Genomic DNA, 18,107 nt, shown 5'->3' on the forward strand with positions numbered 1-18,107 from the left:
TCTTCTTTATAAGCCTGCTATTAGTAGCATACTTGATCATGAAGCCAAACCTAAACATACTGTGTTTTCTCACTTTTCTAGAAGTCTGCTTCAGATGTTGTAAACTCTGTTTGCCATAACTTAAAGGTAGATTGCAAACTGGAAGTGGAGAGGACAGTGACCAAGAGAAGCCTGCGTGATAAGAGATTAGTAAGGACAACATGAAGGAAGGAAAGAATCACTGATCAGTAGATGTGTTAATTGACACTGAAACATAAAACCAAGAGTATAAGTCTAGAAAGAAGGAAAATCTGATTTTGAAAGTAAACAATATCATTTATATCTCTGTTCTGGCAGGAATATGAATTGTAGGGCAAAACCATAACTTGACTTAGGTGAAGATGGCCATCTGAACAGGAGAGTCCCAGTTATGAAGAGCTTCTTGGCTGGACTCAGATGGGAGCTTTGATAGATGCCGTATGTCATCCCTAGGTACAGAAACCAGAGAGTTGTCCTAAGTTAAGGCTGGCACGTGCTAACTACATGTGCTACCTTCACCAAAACTAGTCAAATTATGTCATGTGGATGTAGGATACCTGGGAATATATGGTGAAGAAGTTGCAGTTACCCATGAACTGTCAGAATATTTTAGTAGAGACAAGGTTATAGGCACTTAGTCAGGGCTGCACAGGAAGCCTGAGGCAAAGTATAGATTTCAGTTTGTAGGCTGCCCAGATTTGTTGGCTAAAGAAATTACGCTTGTTCTTGGTACAAAATGTACAATCTGCTATGGAAAATCTACTCCTATTCTTTCTCCTACACTCTGAAATATCTGAGGAATGGTACATGACTGTATTTAGCTGTGTGATTATGCCAGAGTGCAACTCAAAATGTTTTGGGGTTTTTTTTTGATGAGACAAAGTCAAGTTTGTAAAATGGCAGTTCTTCACGCAAATGCTTTTGTTGGAAAAAATAAAAATAAAATAACTTAATTGGGACAAGTGTAGCTATTCTTCCAAATAGATAAAGTTGTATGAAAATGACCTTGGCACTGTAAAGACGCAGTATTCTTGACATCTGGGAAAGCTCAAGTTAAATGTTTAAAGACAGCTGCTTTTTAATTATTAATTATTAATTTAATTATTAATTATTATTTAAAATTATTAGCACAGAGAAGAAAATGAGATCCTAAGTTTATCATCCTGCCCTCCTGTGAATGTGCAGAAGAAGCCAACAGCCCTTCAGCTTTACCTTTTTGTTTGTTAGTAGCTGAGTGCCAGAATAATTAGTCTTTGTAGCCAGCATTCTTCTGGGCCCACACAAGGCCTACTCAGAAAATAGTTTGTTAAAAGGACCTCTGAAAATCCTTGCTGAGAAGGGAAAAATATGACCTCTTCTTCAGTTTCATCACACACATTTCTTCACTGCTTTTTTAAGTTCATTTTTAATTTATCTTCCAACTGTGCTCTACATGCTATGGACAGCAGCCTGGGGAAAGAGACATCCAAATTATCAGTCCACTGAGTTTTATTAGCAGAGGACAGGTAAGAATTTGTGGATGGGCTCGTATTGATTATTTGTTAAATCCCTTGTGCAGATGACTGTAGAGGATGGTGCGGCTTCTCATGGGAAGCCTGATCCTGATTATACAGGATGAAATAATCCATTTTGTAATGATTAAAATACCAACTGCCTCCTCCTATGGTTGGTTTAAAAGCTGAAAATTTCCAAAATACTCTGTATATCCCTAATGTACCATCAATGAGAACTCTGTTCCCTTCCTTATGGAAAGGAGCTGAAGGATTTGGGCTAGCTGGTATTGTAAGACTTTCACTGGGTGTGACAAGACTTTCACTGCTGTCTGCTGGAATAGCATCAGAAAAAAATGAATGACAGCAGAAACTAGAAGTCCTCAGTCTGCTCATACAGAGAATGGATAAAGACTAAGATTTTAATTTGCACTTCATGAAACCATCTCTCTCTCTCTATTTTTTTTTTAAATACCTTTTTCTGATTGATCAAAAAACTTACAAATCCAGATGCCAGATGGCTTTTTGGATCTTGAAAATCTTATCTGAGAGTATGTCATGATCAATTAGTGAGATAACTCTAAAATGTGAAAGATATGCTATTATCTGTCATTGATATGTGGGTGCCAGGTGTATAGTCTTTGAAAATTTAAGCTGTACAGCTTTATGTGTTTCTTTACATCCTTTGGATCCCTGCTCCAAAAATACAGTTCCTTAGCAAGACAAATGCCCGGACACAAGATGTAGCAGTTTGGGAAAGGAGGTATCTATTGAAAATGTCATGCTTCAGAGATTTAAAAGAAATAAAACTGAAAGTTTTATAATAATAATAATGGAAGAGTCCAAACACAGGAGACAACTTGATAGAATCTGTGCTGCTAAGAGGAAATCACATCAACCTTTTCTTTCCACCTGTCGGATCAATTATTTTTAAATGAAAAGTTACTTTCCAATTAAACCAAACTCAGCCAAAATGTTTTAACACTCAACCCCCCTTAATTTTTACAATTTTAAAAAACATGAGAGTATTTTTAAAAAACTAACCTGAAAAAGCTATCAAAAAATTAAATATATTTTTAACATAGTTGAGCTGAGAACAGGCAGAAGTAATAAAAGAGGGAAAGGAGAGGAAAGGGACACTTTTAGGGAACCAGAAACAGTCAAAATGAATGAGGATAGAGCTGTTAGTGGAGAGCATATGCATATGGTACCTACAGGATGCGCGTGAGTAACAGCATCTCCCTGCTTTTTGGTGTTCCGGTGAGAGCAGGTGGAGCCGGGTGTTCGTATCTGGAGGCAGCAGGTGACGAGGGGAGCTGTTAATCTGGGGCAGAGAGAATGGGCGTATTTGGGTGGCTGAAGCCTCTGGGCAGGGAGAGAGAGACCTCCCGGTGTTTGAAACTGTCTTGTGTCCTCTCCTGGGAAGAGGTGGTTTTCTTTGCTGAAAGTGCTGGAAGTGAGAATGAATTTGAGCCTGAACCTGTGGTTCTTCAGGTTTGAGGAGAGGTTTTTTTTGGAGTAAGTGCTACAATACCAGGTGACTGTGGTATGAAGGGCCATGGTTGTTCATTTCTTGCTGTTGGATTTGGATGATAGGGGTGTTCACACTCTCTGTTGGAGTGTTTTGGATACAGTTAAACCTGGGAAAACATAGACTGCTGGTACTATTGCCTATGCCGAAATACTGCTGAAGTGCTCTTGCTAACAGCAGGTTCACAGTGAAGCACTGAGAGCACCAACATCCAGCACATCCTCATCAGAGTCCATGATGGATTTCACACACAACTGTTAACCTGGAGCTGTTTAAAACATAACTCAGCTGCCAAAGTGAGTCCTCCTTCAGTTGTGTGTAAACAAAGCAGGAAGGCGTTTCTTCAAAAATGGACAGAAAAGTTGCACAAGTGGCAAATGCTCAATCTCATCTGCTGCATCTAAATCACTACCAAGCCTCAAGGGTGTGGTGAAGACCAGATACCTTGTGCAACTTTTGTGAGCTAGAGAAATACACACAGAGTTGCAAAAAATCTGTAGTTAGTCTAATTGAAGTATTAGCAGTCTAATCACAGCGTTATAATGTTAATTCCCTTTTCCTTGGCAGGGGGTCAAGTTGGAGGAGGCACTCATCACAACTAATATTTATCGGAACACTTTTTATTAGCCAAGCTATTATCATTAATAGAATGAAGCTGTTCTTATTAACAGCGGATAACTATTCACATGGCGCATTTAGTTACTCATGCAGGTCTCTCGTACACTCATGCACTAACTCATAGCTACCCAGCTGGAGCCACAGCAGGGAGGGCAACCCTTTGTGCAGAAGCAGAAGGTTCTACTGCTATGCCTTTGGCTTCTAGGTGAGGGATCAGAAAGTTATGTTAGAGGCCTCTTGTTTCTTTGTGTGTATAATCCAGCAGTCTTTGTCCATGTATAGCAGCTATGGCCTTCTCGGATGGGGTCCAACTTGTTCACTGCTGATGCCAGTGTGTCCTGGTGGCTTTGTGCAGATTGGGTTGATTCTTGGTATTCTGAATTTATAATTTCTTGTGTATTCAACAGGACCACTAACGCCCTGAATTTATCAGGTTGGGAGGGACTTTCATGCACTACTTCTCATACTTATCATCTCTTCAATCTACTGTTTTCTCTTAGCACCTCCTCATTGTACTGTTCACAAAAATGCACACAAATTCACACATACTCGGGCCTTATATGATGACTGCTAGTCCTTCTCCAGTGCTACTTTCACTTAAAGTCCAAATGGGCCAATTATTACAGCTCATTCCCAATAATTATACAGTTAAAACTGACCTAGACAAACTTGCTCATTTCTACCTCTTCTTTTTTTTTTTTCCTATGTATTTTTATGGAAGCTGCCAGCATCTGCAGTTGTTTGTAGGAAAGTGTATGATGTTGATGGTGGGGCTTACTGTCCCTGCAATTTTAGCCAACTTGGAGTTATTTTTATATCTTTGCTAACAGTTTGCTTGTTTGTTCTTCATTGGCCAGCAAATTCTACGTTATATTGAAATTCTGCTGTGTTCTATATGTTTTACATATCCTGGATACTGGTTCTTTGGTTCCACTGTTATCCTTAATACTAGCACACAGGGCTGCATTCCTGTAGTGAACAATAACTGATTATTAATGACTTGTGCTTGTAGCCCTGGGGCCCCTATCCTACGCTTGTACTTTCAAGGCTCCTGCTATTATCTTGTGCTTGTACTGTTGGAGGCATCTGTTAAAATTCCTTTGTTTTCTTCAGCAGCCTTCAAGCTGTGGTTTCCTGATAACATGACATATGTTTTATTAGCACATATATATCCTTTTTCTGGAGTCAATCAATAGTTAGTTCGCTGTACAAAAATAATGGTCCGTTAGAAGACACATGCAGGGATATATATAGACACAGATGTGATGCTGGGCACCACTTACTCCCAAAATGTATTGCTTGCAACGATACCACTGGCGTGTTACCAAACTTGCTTTGCAACGCTTCGCGGAAAGGAGAACTGCTGAGGCTTGATCCTCCTGCGGTGGCGAGGGCAAGACCACCAGCGCTCAGCGGCGTGGTGGGGAAGTCTTACCACGTGTGAGCCTCAGCTGCATGGCAAGGGAGCTGGTCTGGCTGAAATCCCTCCAGCCCTCAACCACTCAGACATCTCAAGAAACCAAAGGGCAGATGGCTGATGCATGCTACTGTAAAGTTGAAGTTTCTTGCTAGCATCATCCCACAAGACTGATCTCTCAGCTCTGACAGATGTAAGCAGAGATTTATCTCTATTCCCAGTGCTTGATTTGAAAATTACACCTGCTTACTGGTAGGTGCAGCTTCTGGGAAAAGAAAATAAAGGGACATTCATGAGATTGTGCTCCAAGTCTGCTGTGAGGACAACAGCAGCATCCTGGGACTCTGTTGCAGGCCTGAAATGGCAAGGAACTTTTACAGGAAAAAAAGAATAAATTCAGGTTAACTTTCAATTTCTCACTGAATAATTGAGATGGAGTTATTCAAAAAAGGACTGGAAAATTTGGATCTGTTGTGCCTTGCTGCTGTTATATGACTGAGCAGCCTGCAGCCTTTTCGTTGGGCAGAAGTATCGTGGCGTTGTATAAGCATATATTATGTGTGTCAGTATGTGTGCATGTCTCTGTGTATACACTAGTATGGATACTCTACTTATGAACTCGTAAGTCCTATAACCTTGTAAGCACATAAGTTTAGATGCAAATATTTTTATGTATCTACAGGCACTGGACTTGGTCTGAAGTCTCCCATTTTCCAGGGAGTCTCCTGACCATTAATGTATTTGATAAGCGGCCTATGTGCATGCTAGACAGCACCAGGTTTGGGGTTTTTAATTTTATTGTATTTTTATTTCATTTTGCAGTCAGCCTTCAAACTTTTCCTGTCTACTTTTGCCAATCCTTGACTGCCTTCTATGCAAGATTGGATGGCAAGCCTGGCCATACTACAAAAAAAACCCCCACCCTGTGCAAAATTAGCAGCAATATTTCTGTGTCATTTCTGATTGATCCACACAGTATAATGAATGCAGGACAGACAGAAGGAAATGGTGATTACCTGGAGGCAGTCTAGGTGTGGGACTGCCTAGCTGGAGGTTTGCGTGCGGGTGATGGACTAGAGAAGCTTGGGATGTTACAATAGAGGTGTTTGTAGCTTGGAAAATGTTGCTTCCTAGGAGATTTAGGAGACTGTGGCAAATAAGGGCTTTAAGGATGCCAGTGATCCTAAAATATGATATCAAGACCCAAGTTACCTTAGGGTCTAATGTTTTATGACTGTTTAGTGAAACTGCATTTAATTAAATCAATAAAATGTAGCAAGGAAGGCATTTTACTCCCTCTTTGCAAAGGAGGAAATTAAAGGTTATCTTTTCTTACTTTCCACCATGCTTAGCTGCGTATGTGTAGACCAGTATGAAAGGGCGATTACAGTTGTATAGAGTTTGCCGGGCTGAAGAGCTAATTAAAATTATTGTTGAAAGAAACACTTCAGCTGAATGAGCTCTTGCATTTTGAATAATAAATTACAATTTCATACTATTATTCATTTGCTCTTTCTAGTGCTTCACACACATAATTTTCAAAAGATATTTGTCTGCGTGTGCGTTTTGGTGTGTGTTGCTGTATTGAAAGAAGCAAAAGTGATTTGCTGAAGGTGATGCAGTGGGCACATCACAGAGCCAGGCGAACAGCTTGGGGAAGTTCCTGGACCACAGCTGTCGCCGGGAATTTTGGCACAAACTTCAGCTGGGCTGTAATTTCATCCTGGACTTTTGGAGTGGATTTAGCTTTTCCCCTGAAGTTTCACAGATATAAAGTTGGTGTTCAGATGATCATCTGCTGCTGTTTGTGAAAGGTTTTAGATAAGCCGGAGCTCATATTACCCAATAATCAGCTAATCCTTATTAGGTTACTGTGATAGCTATAATAAGTCTGGATATGAAGATACGCTGAAGATTCTTACATCTCATTAACTGTTAATTTTGTCTGTAGTAGACTAGCCTTTTTTCTCTGTCTTGAGGAGGAGACAACGTCTCTTTGTGGTTTGACTTTAGACTGAACGCAGAAAAGGAATTTAAGGAGAGGTTACACAACCCGGGCCGTGTTTTCGGATGGCCCCTCTCGCTGGCTGGGCGCGCGGCTTTAGCTGTGCTCTGTATGGTAGAGCTATATTTATCACGTAGGAATGGCGGGCATGTGAATTTGTGCTCTGACCAAAACAGTGTCAGTCAACATGTTTCTATGATACCATGCACATGCTTGTTATTTTGCTATTATTTATGCATATGCTTCCTTTTCTGTCCTTTAAACAAATACATGAAGAGCCTCAAAAGGAAGTGCATGATATTTCAAGAGCGAGGTTTTCTCAGGGTGTCATTTTGTTAGCGAAATGACTTAAATTAGCAAATCAGTTCAAGAAGTGGTAATGTGAACCAGCATATTCCATTTCACTTTAGCAATCTGTATTCCAGAAGGAAATCCTGGGAAGCAATCACTGACAATGGGACCTCAATTTAAATTACAAAATAGGCAGTATGCTGAATGCATATAGAACATGTGAGAGATTAAATAGAAGTGTTCATTTGTCTTCATAAGGTAACCGAGACAATAAAAATGTGCTCTACAAGTAAGGACTGTGGAAGCTGTGGTAATGAAAACAATAATTAATATAATTTAAGTTACTATCCCCGGGGCAGTTGTAAATTGATGTTATTAATTATGCCACAAACCTGTTTGTAAATTGATGACATAGGAAGTCATGGAAGTCATCTAGAATAAGTTTCTCCTTTTTGAAGCTATTCGGCAATGTATTATGCAGCAGCCTATAGCCCCCAATATATAGTCAAAGGTTATTTATATTAAACTCTATAATTTATATTCTTCAAAGAACTAAGTAACATGAAAGGATGCAATTAAAAACAATCAATTATTTCATTGTGCATAAAGTTGATTATATATTATAAACCAGAGTTCATTAGTATTAACTTGAGTAGACATCACATATGGTATTTTTCTGCCACTGTAACTCTATTGATTCAAATGAATTACAGCAGCAGGGAATGTATGGCATTGAATTCCTTCTGCAGTTACTATTGGGTCTAGAGAAAAGATGATAATCTGCATGGAAGTTTCATATATATATTAATATATATTTGAATTTTAAGGTTATTTCTTATTTGCCTCTACATCTCAGAGTCGCTTTTAATAGATGTAATTAAATGCTGAAAGTCTACCCTGTTCATTTCTTTCAGTTCTTCAAGGATAGAAACATCAGCCAGAGAGATATAGTAAATGAGATGAGTATATGAAAAAAAGGTGCAAAAATCCTTTCTCTAACTTAAAAAAGAAAGTATGTAATGGTTCCTTCTGCTGCACATTGAACAATTAAAATTTAAATTTTAAAATGTCAAAGTATTTTTAATTATTTTTTGAAATCTGTAAAATGAAAACAACCATTTAAAATATATTTTTAAACAAGAGTTTTTTTCTCTTTTGTTTTCCCCAGTGGAAACATTTGGGTTTTCTGACCACTCTTGTGATATTTGCTCATTGTCTAGGTTTCTGTGATGCAGCCTAGATTGCATGACCAGTTTTACCTGCTAGAAGTTCCTGATTCCCACTCGCTCTGAGTGAACCTCAGTGGAGCACATTCCTCTACCCTGCCTCACACAATATCTGACAACTTGAAACTGTCTGAAATGCAGTAATTCTATTTGCTGGTTTCTACTTTCTAAACTCCAGGAAAAATAAAATACGCTAGGGGAATATAAATAATACCATGCTTTAATGGCATCCTCCACCTGAAAAAATATTCTAGCTTGCGCATCTTTATATGTATTTTCCAATCTTAGTTTTAGCTTGCAAGCAGTTTTGATCGTTATTTCCACAATGTGTTTAGGCCAAATACAGCAAGGTTTTCTTCATGTATTCTTTATTTTTTCCACTAAAGCAATAAAATTGGAGAGACAGTACAGAATTAGGTGCTGGCAAGTTCTCCCTGTTACTTTGAAATGGTCTAGAGCCTCATAACAAAGCTTTTCATTTGTATTTCCTCGTTACAAATATGCAGATAAAGTACTGGGAGTTTAGCAATGTCAGCACATTTGATTGATTGAAATTTTCTATTAATCTGTTTGTGTGGGGTCTTTCTATTTGCAAACCTTTTCTTTCTCTCTTTCTTTTATAAGGAGTATTTTGTGCTCTGACACAAGAATACCCACTGATACATACCAACTGATGTCAAGTGTCAAACGAGAGCGTGACAAGAGGGTGAGGTAGAGGGGGAAAATGTTAGTAAAGACGACCGAGGCAGTCAAAGTCACTAACTGCATTTCCTAATTAGAGAGAGAAGATGAAAGCACAGCTGCAGACCTGCAGGAAAGCAAAGGTCATCTCTAGCTGATTTCAGTGGAGACCCAGGTGCTGCGTAAGACTGTAATGGACAGTGTCAGCTGTACAGAAATGGCTAATGCCAATATGATGGCATTGCCTGTGTGCAGGTAATCCTGCTTCTTGAAGAGCACCTTTGAGTGCATCAGGAGCTTGGGTGGAGGCTGCATCCCTGGTTGCATTGTAGGGACTGGCGGCAGCTCGTTAGTGACTAACGTCCTTGAGTACTGATGTACTGCTGACTTCTGTCAGGAGCAAGGACCAAGTGTTTAATGTGCCAGCTATTAATATTTTTAAATTGTGCTGCTGCTTTATGAAGAGCAGTGATCAGACTTGGGTACCTTGGCTGCTGAGAGGGACAGAGCTATGTTGTTTCTCCGTCACACGAGATAGCATCCAGAGCTCCTGACGTGGTGGAGCAGTTAGCAGCCACCCTTTTGCCACTGATTCAGGCTATTCTTCAGGTGCTCGGGTGCTTGGCCACTTCTGTGAAGTGGAAGGGGGGGGAAGTAGGAGACCACCTTGTCCCTCCACCCTTGCAGTGCACACCTCTAACTGGATAGCAAGTCTGCAGTGTAACGTAACATACTTAGTGTGAGATTGTGAATAGAAAGGTCCAATTTCAGAACCGAGATGTCTGCCATTTATTCAGATTTTTCACTTTCAAACATCAAAACACTTTATTCTTTCAGAATTAGAGGTGGACATGAGGGAATTTATTCTGGGTGTGTCTGAGAGCATAGTTCTACTAAATTCTAGAGAAAACAGCAGTTGGCAGTGTTTGTGTAAATAACCTGCCTCTGTTTTTCTCAAGCCCTCCAGGAGACAGCTGTCAGTGGAAGTAACATTTGCTTAGATTTTTTACAAACTGGAAATCCATGTCTATCATTTTTAATGTTCCAGCCACGAGAAGGCTGACTCATGTGAATGTATTCCATAATCCCAGTCTGTTCTGTAATTGCTATTTACTTATGGATGCAAATTACAAAGAAGCGTAATGAGAGCCATAGCTCTCCAATTTGTTTCACTTTAAACAAGTAAACCAAAAAAAGAGTCAAAGCAATGGCCCTGTTTTTCTCTATGATTCAATGCAGTTGAAGGTTCTGCATATTAGAGTTCATTGAAAATACAATTAACTGTCATAAGCTTTAAATCAGATGATAAAACATGGGAAAATCTATACATTCCGTAGTTTTGAATCAGAAAGAAGGATTTTCTATGCCAACAAGTAGTGGGAAAGTCAGCATATCAGGTTCAGTGGTTTGGGATGTGGTTCCCTATATTTACCTTGCCAAAGATTTTGGAGTTCCTCTCCCTGATAACTGGCAAAGCAACTGAGAGCTTTACCATGGTTTGGACTTCTTTTTCCTGTCCATTATCTCCTGTGAAGGAGGTGGAAATGATGGGAAATGAAAGTTTAGGAGAAATTGCCTTCTCTTAGTTTCTCTTCTCTTCAGTGCATTCAGGCCCTACGTACATGGTCCTAGTGAGAATGCAAGTTGGGGAGGGAGAAATGAGAAGACAGACACAGAATTATTTGGTATATGTGGCTGAATGGTCCAAAGAAAATGGGAGAAAATCCTTTTCTTGAATCAGAATTCATCCCAGATGTTGTTCAGAATTAGCTGCGTTTGCATTAGAAAATGTAAACATGTTTTGCTTTCTTTTTGCAGAGCAAAGGTTCTTCCAATTTGTTATAAGTTGTTAAGCAAATACTCTAGAGGCTATATTATGTCCACATACAGTGGGATAATTACATTGTTGTTCTACTAAAATGGAGTTAAACAAAGATAAAAACAGCCTTGAAATGAATTGAATATGGTTTTCTGTTTCTGGTATGGAAAATAGAAAGAATAACAAATTATTGAACAAATTTTCTCCTGTCTGCTGTGCCACACCATTAGAACATATAGGATGAGGATGAATATAATCAAGGCAGTATTCTGTCTGTTAAAGAAGACCTTAATATACAATAACCTGTTAAAAAAGCAATGACCAATATAGTTAATCATAGACTTGTAAGTTATGTAGACGAAGTAATTAATGTTATTTCAACTCTGACAAAAATAACTTTTATTTGGACAAAAAAATTGAACTAATGGTGTGTTTTGTAGGTCACTTCTCAAGAATCTGGAACCAAACCATTAACCTTCACCTTTGTACCATCCATTGGAAGACTTCCAACTCATTTTGAGGTTGCAGACGTCTCTAAGTTCCTTGTGACAATTCCAGAGGAGCCAAAGGATCTGAGCAATCAAGAAATTATAAATAAGGTAGATTTTTCTTTGTGCTAATTTTTTTACTCTTTCAAAAGATACAGAAAATTGTCCTGAGCATCACTGAACTGAAGTCCTTTCCCTTGAACTGTTTCTTGGCTTCCGCTTTGCTTTAATTACCCAGCCTACCAGAGATGCTGAATCGTTGCGCAAGAGAAGGCTGATATCTGCTCAACAGCCTGTTTTGCCTTTGGCAGAGTTTATATTGGAAGGAAACCCTTGCCCATCTCAATACTGTCCTCTGTCAGTCATGCAAGGGCTATATTCTTGGCAGACAAAGGGGGATTCCTTCCTGATCTTCACAGGAACGAGAGTGGTGTGTGAGGAGTGTTATCACATGGGAATCGACCAAGAGCTGGTCACTGGATCCTGATTTCTGCAAATGCCAGTGCTGCGGCTTCCAGCAAAGGTGCCAATCTCTTTCATAGCTGTGTAGTAACACATCAAAATGAAAGCTTGCTTTTAATTTTTGCAAGCTTGTCCCCACGATTTCCTGTGATGGTGAAGCTCGCAGCACAACATTCCTGGTCCTCCTGCCTTTAGCCAGCCCATAGTGTTTGTTATGCCTTTCCTGTCTCACAACGCTTAACAGCCTCTTATTTTATTCCATGCTGCTTGAGAAGAAACTGGAACCCTCAGATTAGTAGTAATGCTTATGGTGATTCTGCTCTTGTGCAACAGCCCCTTCCCCGGGACATTGCTGGGGCTGCAGTTCCTGGTGCTAATAGACTTTTCACAGGAGTTCACAGTCCTCTGACCTGAACATATTCCAGGATTTTCAGTGACTGTACATTATCTGACTAAAACAGGGGTAGGTCTGGACATGTTTGAAGAGACGTGCATTGGAATGTTATCCTTGGGATGTTTAACTCATGAGTTACATTTCCAGCCACTCAGTATTGGTTTTGCTGTAAGTAGTGCCCTGGGCAAGGCAGAATCAGGTATTCCTGACCTCTGTCTCCCTGTGTCTCTCTGTAGGCAGAGAAAACTTTCCTGGCAGGTGATGCAGTACTGAGGCCTTCATAGCACTGATTACTGCCTTTTCTAAAATGTATGGAACCTGCACAATATTTAAAAAATCCCGACCAACATCAGATAATGAAAATAACACCTCCAAAGTCATACTGGTGGTATTTCCCTTTATGGCCCAATATTTTTTTAAAGAACTGAGCTACAGGGACTCGTGGAGCTGCCGGTGGAAATTTGTCATTACTATATTCCTCAGGCAGGATTCAAATATGAGCCCCATCTACAGGCTATGTCTTGCCGTACACTATATTTCTATTATTTTACCTGATTCCTCCTTTGAGAGAAGTATGATTTACCGTAGCAGTTTCAATATTGAATGATTTGGTGATGTGCGTGTTGTATGCCCATTTTGCACTACTCCTGCTCTCATCCAAACCATGCTTGAGAAGTTACATACTGGAAGTGGAAATTGCAGAAAATACTAAGAACAATTGTGGTCTGTGCTGAGAAGCTTGAACATACAGTAAAGGTCTCTGACCTCAGATTCTTTGTCTGCTCTCTTCAGAGAATGCCCTGTCTTAAAGGCCTTTGTTTCTTCATTAATATGTATAGGTTTTGTCCCAGATTTGTCTGTCAGACTCCTCTGAGGAGCATTGTCCACTCCCGTGGATCCTGCGGTCGGGATGCCTTCCCATCGTGTCTGGCGTAGTGGGGTCTGACAGCTCATTCGGCTTGACTGCACCCTCCTTCTCGTTTCCCGCGCCAGCCACGGGCTCAGGCCATCGTTGTGCTCACAGTCCCCCGTTGCTCTGTGAGACGCTGGGAAGGTGGCCCCCGCAGCGTTGGCTGGGGGGCTGGAAGTGGGGGGCTCCCTGGGGAGCTGGTTTCTCCGGGGTGCTTGTGTCCAAATTCTTCATTCACCCTCTGCACTTTTGGTAGCGCAGTGGCGGCCACCGCTGCAAGCCAAAATTACTTTGCGTTTTGGGGAACACAACTAAAATGCAGCTAATTGGGATCTTTTTCCTGGTATCTTTTGCAGTCCCACGCAGTTTCTGATGAGCTGGCCTTAAAGAGCAGGGCCAGACGAGACCGTGTGTCTGCCATCTGTACAGACGGCACCCGAGCAGCTTTCCAGTCCCTGGGCTGTAACTCGAGCAGAGGAGAAATGCAGGAGAATGACCTTTTCAAGGCTGAGTTTATCCTGATTACAGACTCTGGTGATGAAGATGAAGTAGCCGCTGCCTCAAACAATGTTCATCGGCCTTCCAATGGCTACGGTCCCATCAGCGCTCAGCTTCTGGCCATGTCCCACGTTTCCCCTGGCACCGGGGCAGGAAAACCTCCTGGAGATGGGCACGTTCCAGGTGCTGCACTTCCCCACAGCACTGCTGATCCGCAAAAACATCAGGTAACCTGCTCTTTAAACTCTAGAGCTAACCTTTGCTTTCTAAAGCTTTCAGGATATGGGCACTGAATCAGTTTGTAAAGCAGCTTGGCCAATTTATTCTTTAATTAGCATTTTTGTTGGCCATCCCTGTAATGTTTCAGCTCTAAGGAGTTGTCCCAACCCTTCTGACTTACTGCCTCTCCCCGTGGCTGAGGTGTATAAATGGAGCAGGTAATGCAGATCTATTGTTCTTTCCTTTAAGAGCAGGTCATCATGACAGCAAGTTAATCAGAAGGCTTTAGATTCCTAGCTAGTCTAAATTGGCTGAGGTTGTTGAAATCAATGGAGCCTGTAGATCATTTGAATTATTAGCATCAGACTTCCCAGGCCTATTTTTATCTCAGCACCCGCTGCAGCCCTTTATGCTAGAGAAAGAAGCTGTAAAAATCCTATTATTCTGATTGTTAGTTAGCACTGACTTTGCACAGGTATAACGAGCTAATGAAGTTGAAAGGTCCATTTTATGTTGAACATTATAGGGCACATTTATTGATTTATTCAAATTTTAAATTGTCAGTGGGAGAATTCAAAAAAGGGCCTTTGAAATGTTTCATTTCCTTTGACCTCAACAGGGTTTCCATCAGTTGAAAATGCCATTCTTCATTGATAATTTAAAAAGAAGTTGAGTATGGCTACTTTGTCTCTGAAAATGAATAGGACTTCCTATCTTGTGTTGAAATACTTGTGCTACTCAATTTTTCATCAATTTCAGTGTCAATTTTTGATTGAGGAAATTGTGAATGAGAAATCCAATCTGATTTGGACTTTACAGCATTATGAAATATTCATTTCTTCCAAGAAACTCCCAGTGGTCAGTGAGAATTTTAACTGAGGGAGGTGTAAAGGCATAGATAAATCTACGTAGGGAAAGCAGCTTGTGAAAGAATAATTGTCCTAGGGAGATACAAATTTACTTCAGCAATGTTCAGTATGTGGATTCTGCCAGGCTTACTTCGGTGGTTTCTTTAAAAGTTAATACAGAAATTGGGTGGATTTTTTTTGTAAGACTATGCAGAAAAATCCGTATGCTGTAGCTTTCCTAAGCTTTTGATGACTTGACAAGTAAAGAGAGATTTGCCTGGTAAAGTAACAGAAAATACAGATTGCACAGAACAAGGAATTATAGCCTGACTTTATTAGCTGTTCATCCGAGTGTGAAGAGATAGTATCTAGTATGGGCAATGCATATCTCATCATTATTCTTAAGTCACAGTTTTTCAAGACTGTAAGTACTTCCTCAGTCTTAATTCTCTAAGTATCTCTAGCTGTCTGTATCTCTTCATAAGACAAAATGTTTTTTACTAAGTTGCTTTTCACTGATCTTCTAATTCTTTGGTGTTTCCTTGGGCATCACTCTTTCTGGCTTACTATCTAATGAAGTATCATCAGTTCAGAAGTGAAGGAAAATTATGAAATTATTAAATATATGCATTATTTATCTGTTGGTAGATTTCCTGTGTTCAAAGGATTCCATATAGGGGCAACCTTGTCAGTTCTATCATTATAATGGCAGTATCATGTCCTACTTAAGAGTTATCGTATATAATGTGACGTTCATTTAAAAGCATAATTGGACTGTGGGTTTCCAGTCAGAGATGAGAAAAACAAGAATCAGCATCGGGGACTATTGTGTTGTACAGAGCATCACTCTAACTGAACCAGAGGGCTCCTACAGTTTCATTTGTTTCTGACTTTGTTTAAATGAAAGAAAAGCAAAAAGAAAAAAAAGAAAAAGAAAAGCATGGAAAAACTGGAAGATTCTGTTGTTCTTTGAGATGTAAAGGTCTTGACTGATGTTGGAAAATGCTATGCCATATTTGAAGTCTGAAAGAAAAAAATCAGTTATTCTGGTCTTCTGGTCATATTTGGAACTTTTTGGTGATAGTTTACTGTTTATATATTGTACTTTTTTTTTTAATGTTAGAGTCTAGTCAGGCATATCTCTCTCAGATATGATTTTTGCCTTTTGGGCTCTCCATTTGTCACACTCTTTCCCTTTTCCTGTTTGACCAGCACATCTCTCATGGCCTCACTGGTATAATAACCACATTTTTTGTGCCCTTCCAAAACAATGTGATCTCACCAGAAAGACCACTTGCCTTGTGTCCAGCTCAGCTCTGCCATTTCAAACGTGCTGAAGGTCTCCTGGGCAAGGCTCAATACTAAGATTATAACCTCTTTGATATTTCTGGGATCATCATCTATGAGGCAACAAGATCTTTTTCAAGTTCCTTGATCCCTTCGTGCCAAGGTAACCTTGCCACCTATTTCAACTTTCTTTATATGCTTTTGGGAAATGTATATCTGAGGTGGTCCTGAGAAGAGAAGGCTTGCAGTTGAATCACAGACCAAAGGAACACAAATCTACTTCTGTCACTCACTTCCTCTACACTAATCCGTTGCATCTACAGCAGTGTTTTAAACCAGTAGAGAAACTGAACAGAAAAAAAAAGCCAAAACAAATCCCATTGATCAGTGGAAGTTTTTATATCTCATCTGCTGGCAACGATGAGGCTGCACCTGTAAACCCCTGTTCAGTTTGGTGGCCCCTCACCTCCAAATTCAAAATAGGTGTGAAGAAGGGAATGAGAGTCCATCACAAAGCTATAAAGGTGGCCAGAGCACACGTGGGCTAAGGCTGAGGGAGCTAGCTTTGTTGACTCCCATCAAGAGGCAGTCAAGGAGGTATCTAGGAACAGCCCACAGGTACTTGAAAGGCAGTTAGATGATAGAGCCAAACTCTTCTCTGCAGTGGCAGGTGAGACAGCAATGGCTGCAAATAGAAGCATCTGGAGATCTGGAGAAAGTTCCTCACTGGGAGGTGGTGCAACTCTGACACAGGCTGCTCTGGGGTGCTGGAGCCACCTCCGTTAGGGGCATTAGAGACTTGGTGAGACATGGCCACAGCTGACCTGACCCACTGGTGTTGGTGAGAGCCTTGCTTTGAGTAGGAGGCTGGACTAGATGATTTTGAGAACTCGCTTCCAACCAACTTTGATATGATTCTCTGATCCTGTAAATAAGAGGGTGATAATCTATAGATGTAGTTAACACTGTAATAGAATAGCAAAATCTTTTCAGAAGATTTGAATAATGGCTCAATTAGCTTGGCATGTAAATGTTCAGTGGTGTTCAGACTGGAAGAAGACAATGGCAAACCATCTTTATCATACTTGCAGGAGCACATTTATCATCTGTTACCATGAACATTTTTGTACCTGCTTATAAGTCTTTCTTACTAAGTTTTAGCTAATTAGAAGTCATTGCACATCCTGCTCTTTCATTACAGAATTTCATATTCATTCCTCATTTTCTTTTAATCTGTTGTATTTGTAAGGGAAATTTATCTATTCTATTTTGAAATACAGAGATTTCATTCCCCAATTTTGTTTTGGTAGTTGATCAACTTCCAGAACTCATTATTAAATTCATCATGCTGTTCCAAATTATCAGATGTATTACTATGCTGCTTTTTACTTGTTAAATATTTTTATGTTTCATGACATAGTTAATAACAATTTTTCATAATGCTTAAATACTGGTAAATTATTCTCAATTTCCAGTATTTTTTCTTATTCTTAATTAGCAGCTTTTTCAACAAGAGTCATAATTTCTTAATTCAATAGAATAGATGGCATAATTGTATCAGGGATATTAATTTTTATATTCTAATATTTGCACTGTATACATCCATTGACTTTCCACTTCAAAATGGGACACCTTAACACACGTATAAAATAAGGGGAAGGTAGTGTGGTTGTAAAGGCGTTCTGATGGCTGGTGGTTTTTTTATAAATCAAGGCATTGCCTTGGCTTTTCTGAAGTTATTTTATACAGAAAGTATCTTTAGTTTACAAGGCTTGCTATTTGTTTGGTACCATTTAGCAGGAAAAACTCTTTTTTTTAAGTTATACTGGCTAATAGGTTTCTGCTGTGCATATTTAGCCTATATTTAGCATTTTAGATATAGTTTAGCCTTTTAAAGCCTGTAAG

General features: G+C 39.8%; 1 protein-coding gene across 7 annotated transcripts in view; it reads left to right on the forward strand.

Annotated features, from left to right (window-relative positions):
• The window catches only part of MLIP (muscular LMNA interacting protein), a 121,155-nt gene that overhangs the window by 38,149 nt on the left and 64,899 nt on the right, over positions 1 to 18,107 (forward strand). For all 7 annotated transcript variants that reach the window (XM_054819058.1, XM_054819060.1, XM_054819061.1 and 4 more), the window contains exons 2-3: positions 11,537 to 11,695; positions 13,707 to 14,075. In XM_054819058.1, the coding sequence (XP_054675033.1) occupies positions 11,537 to 11,695; positions 13,707 to 14,075 (528 nt within the window). The remainder of the gene's footprint in view (positions 1 to 11,536; positions 11,696 to 13,706; positions 14,076 to 18,107) is intronic.

The sequence above is a fragment of the Grus americana genome, chromosome 3, assembly GCF_028858705.1.
Source record: "Grus americana isolate bGruAme1 chromosome 3, bGruAme1.mat, whole genome shotgun sequence".
NCBI lineage: Eukaryota > Metazoa > Chordata > Aves > Gruiformes > Gruidae > Grus > Grus americana.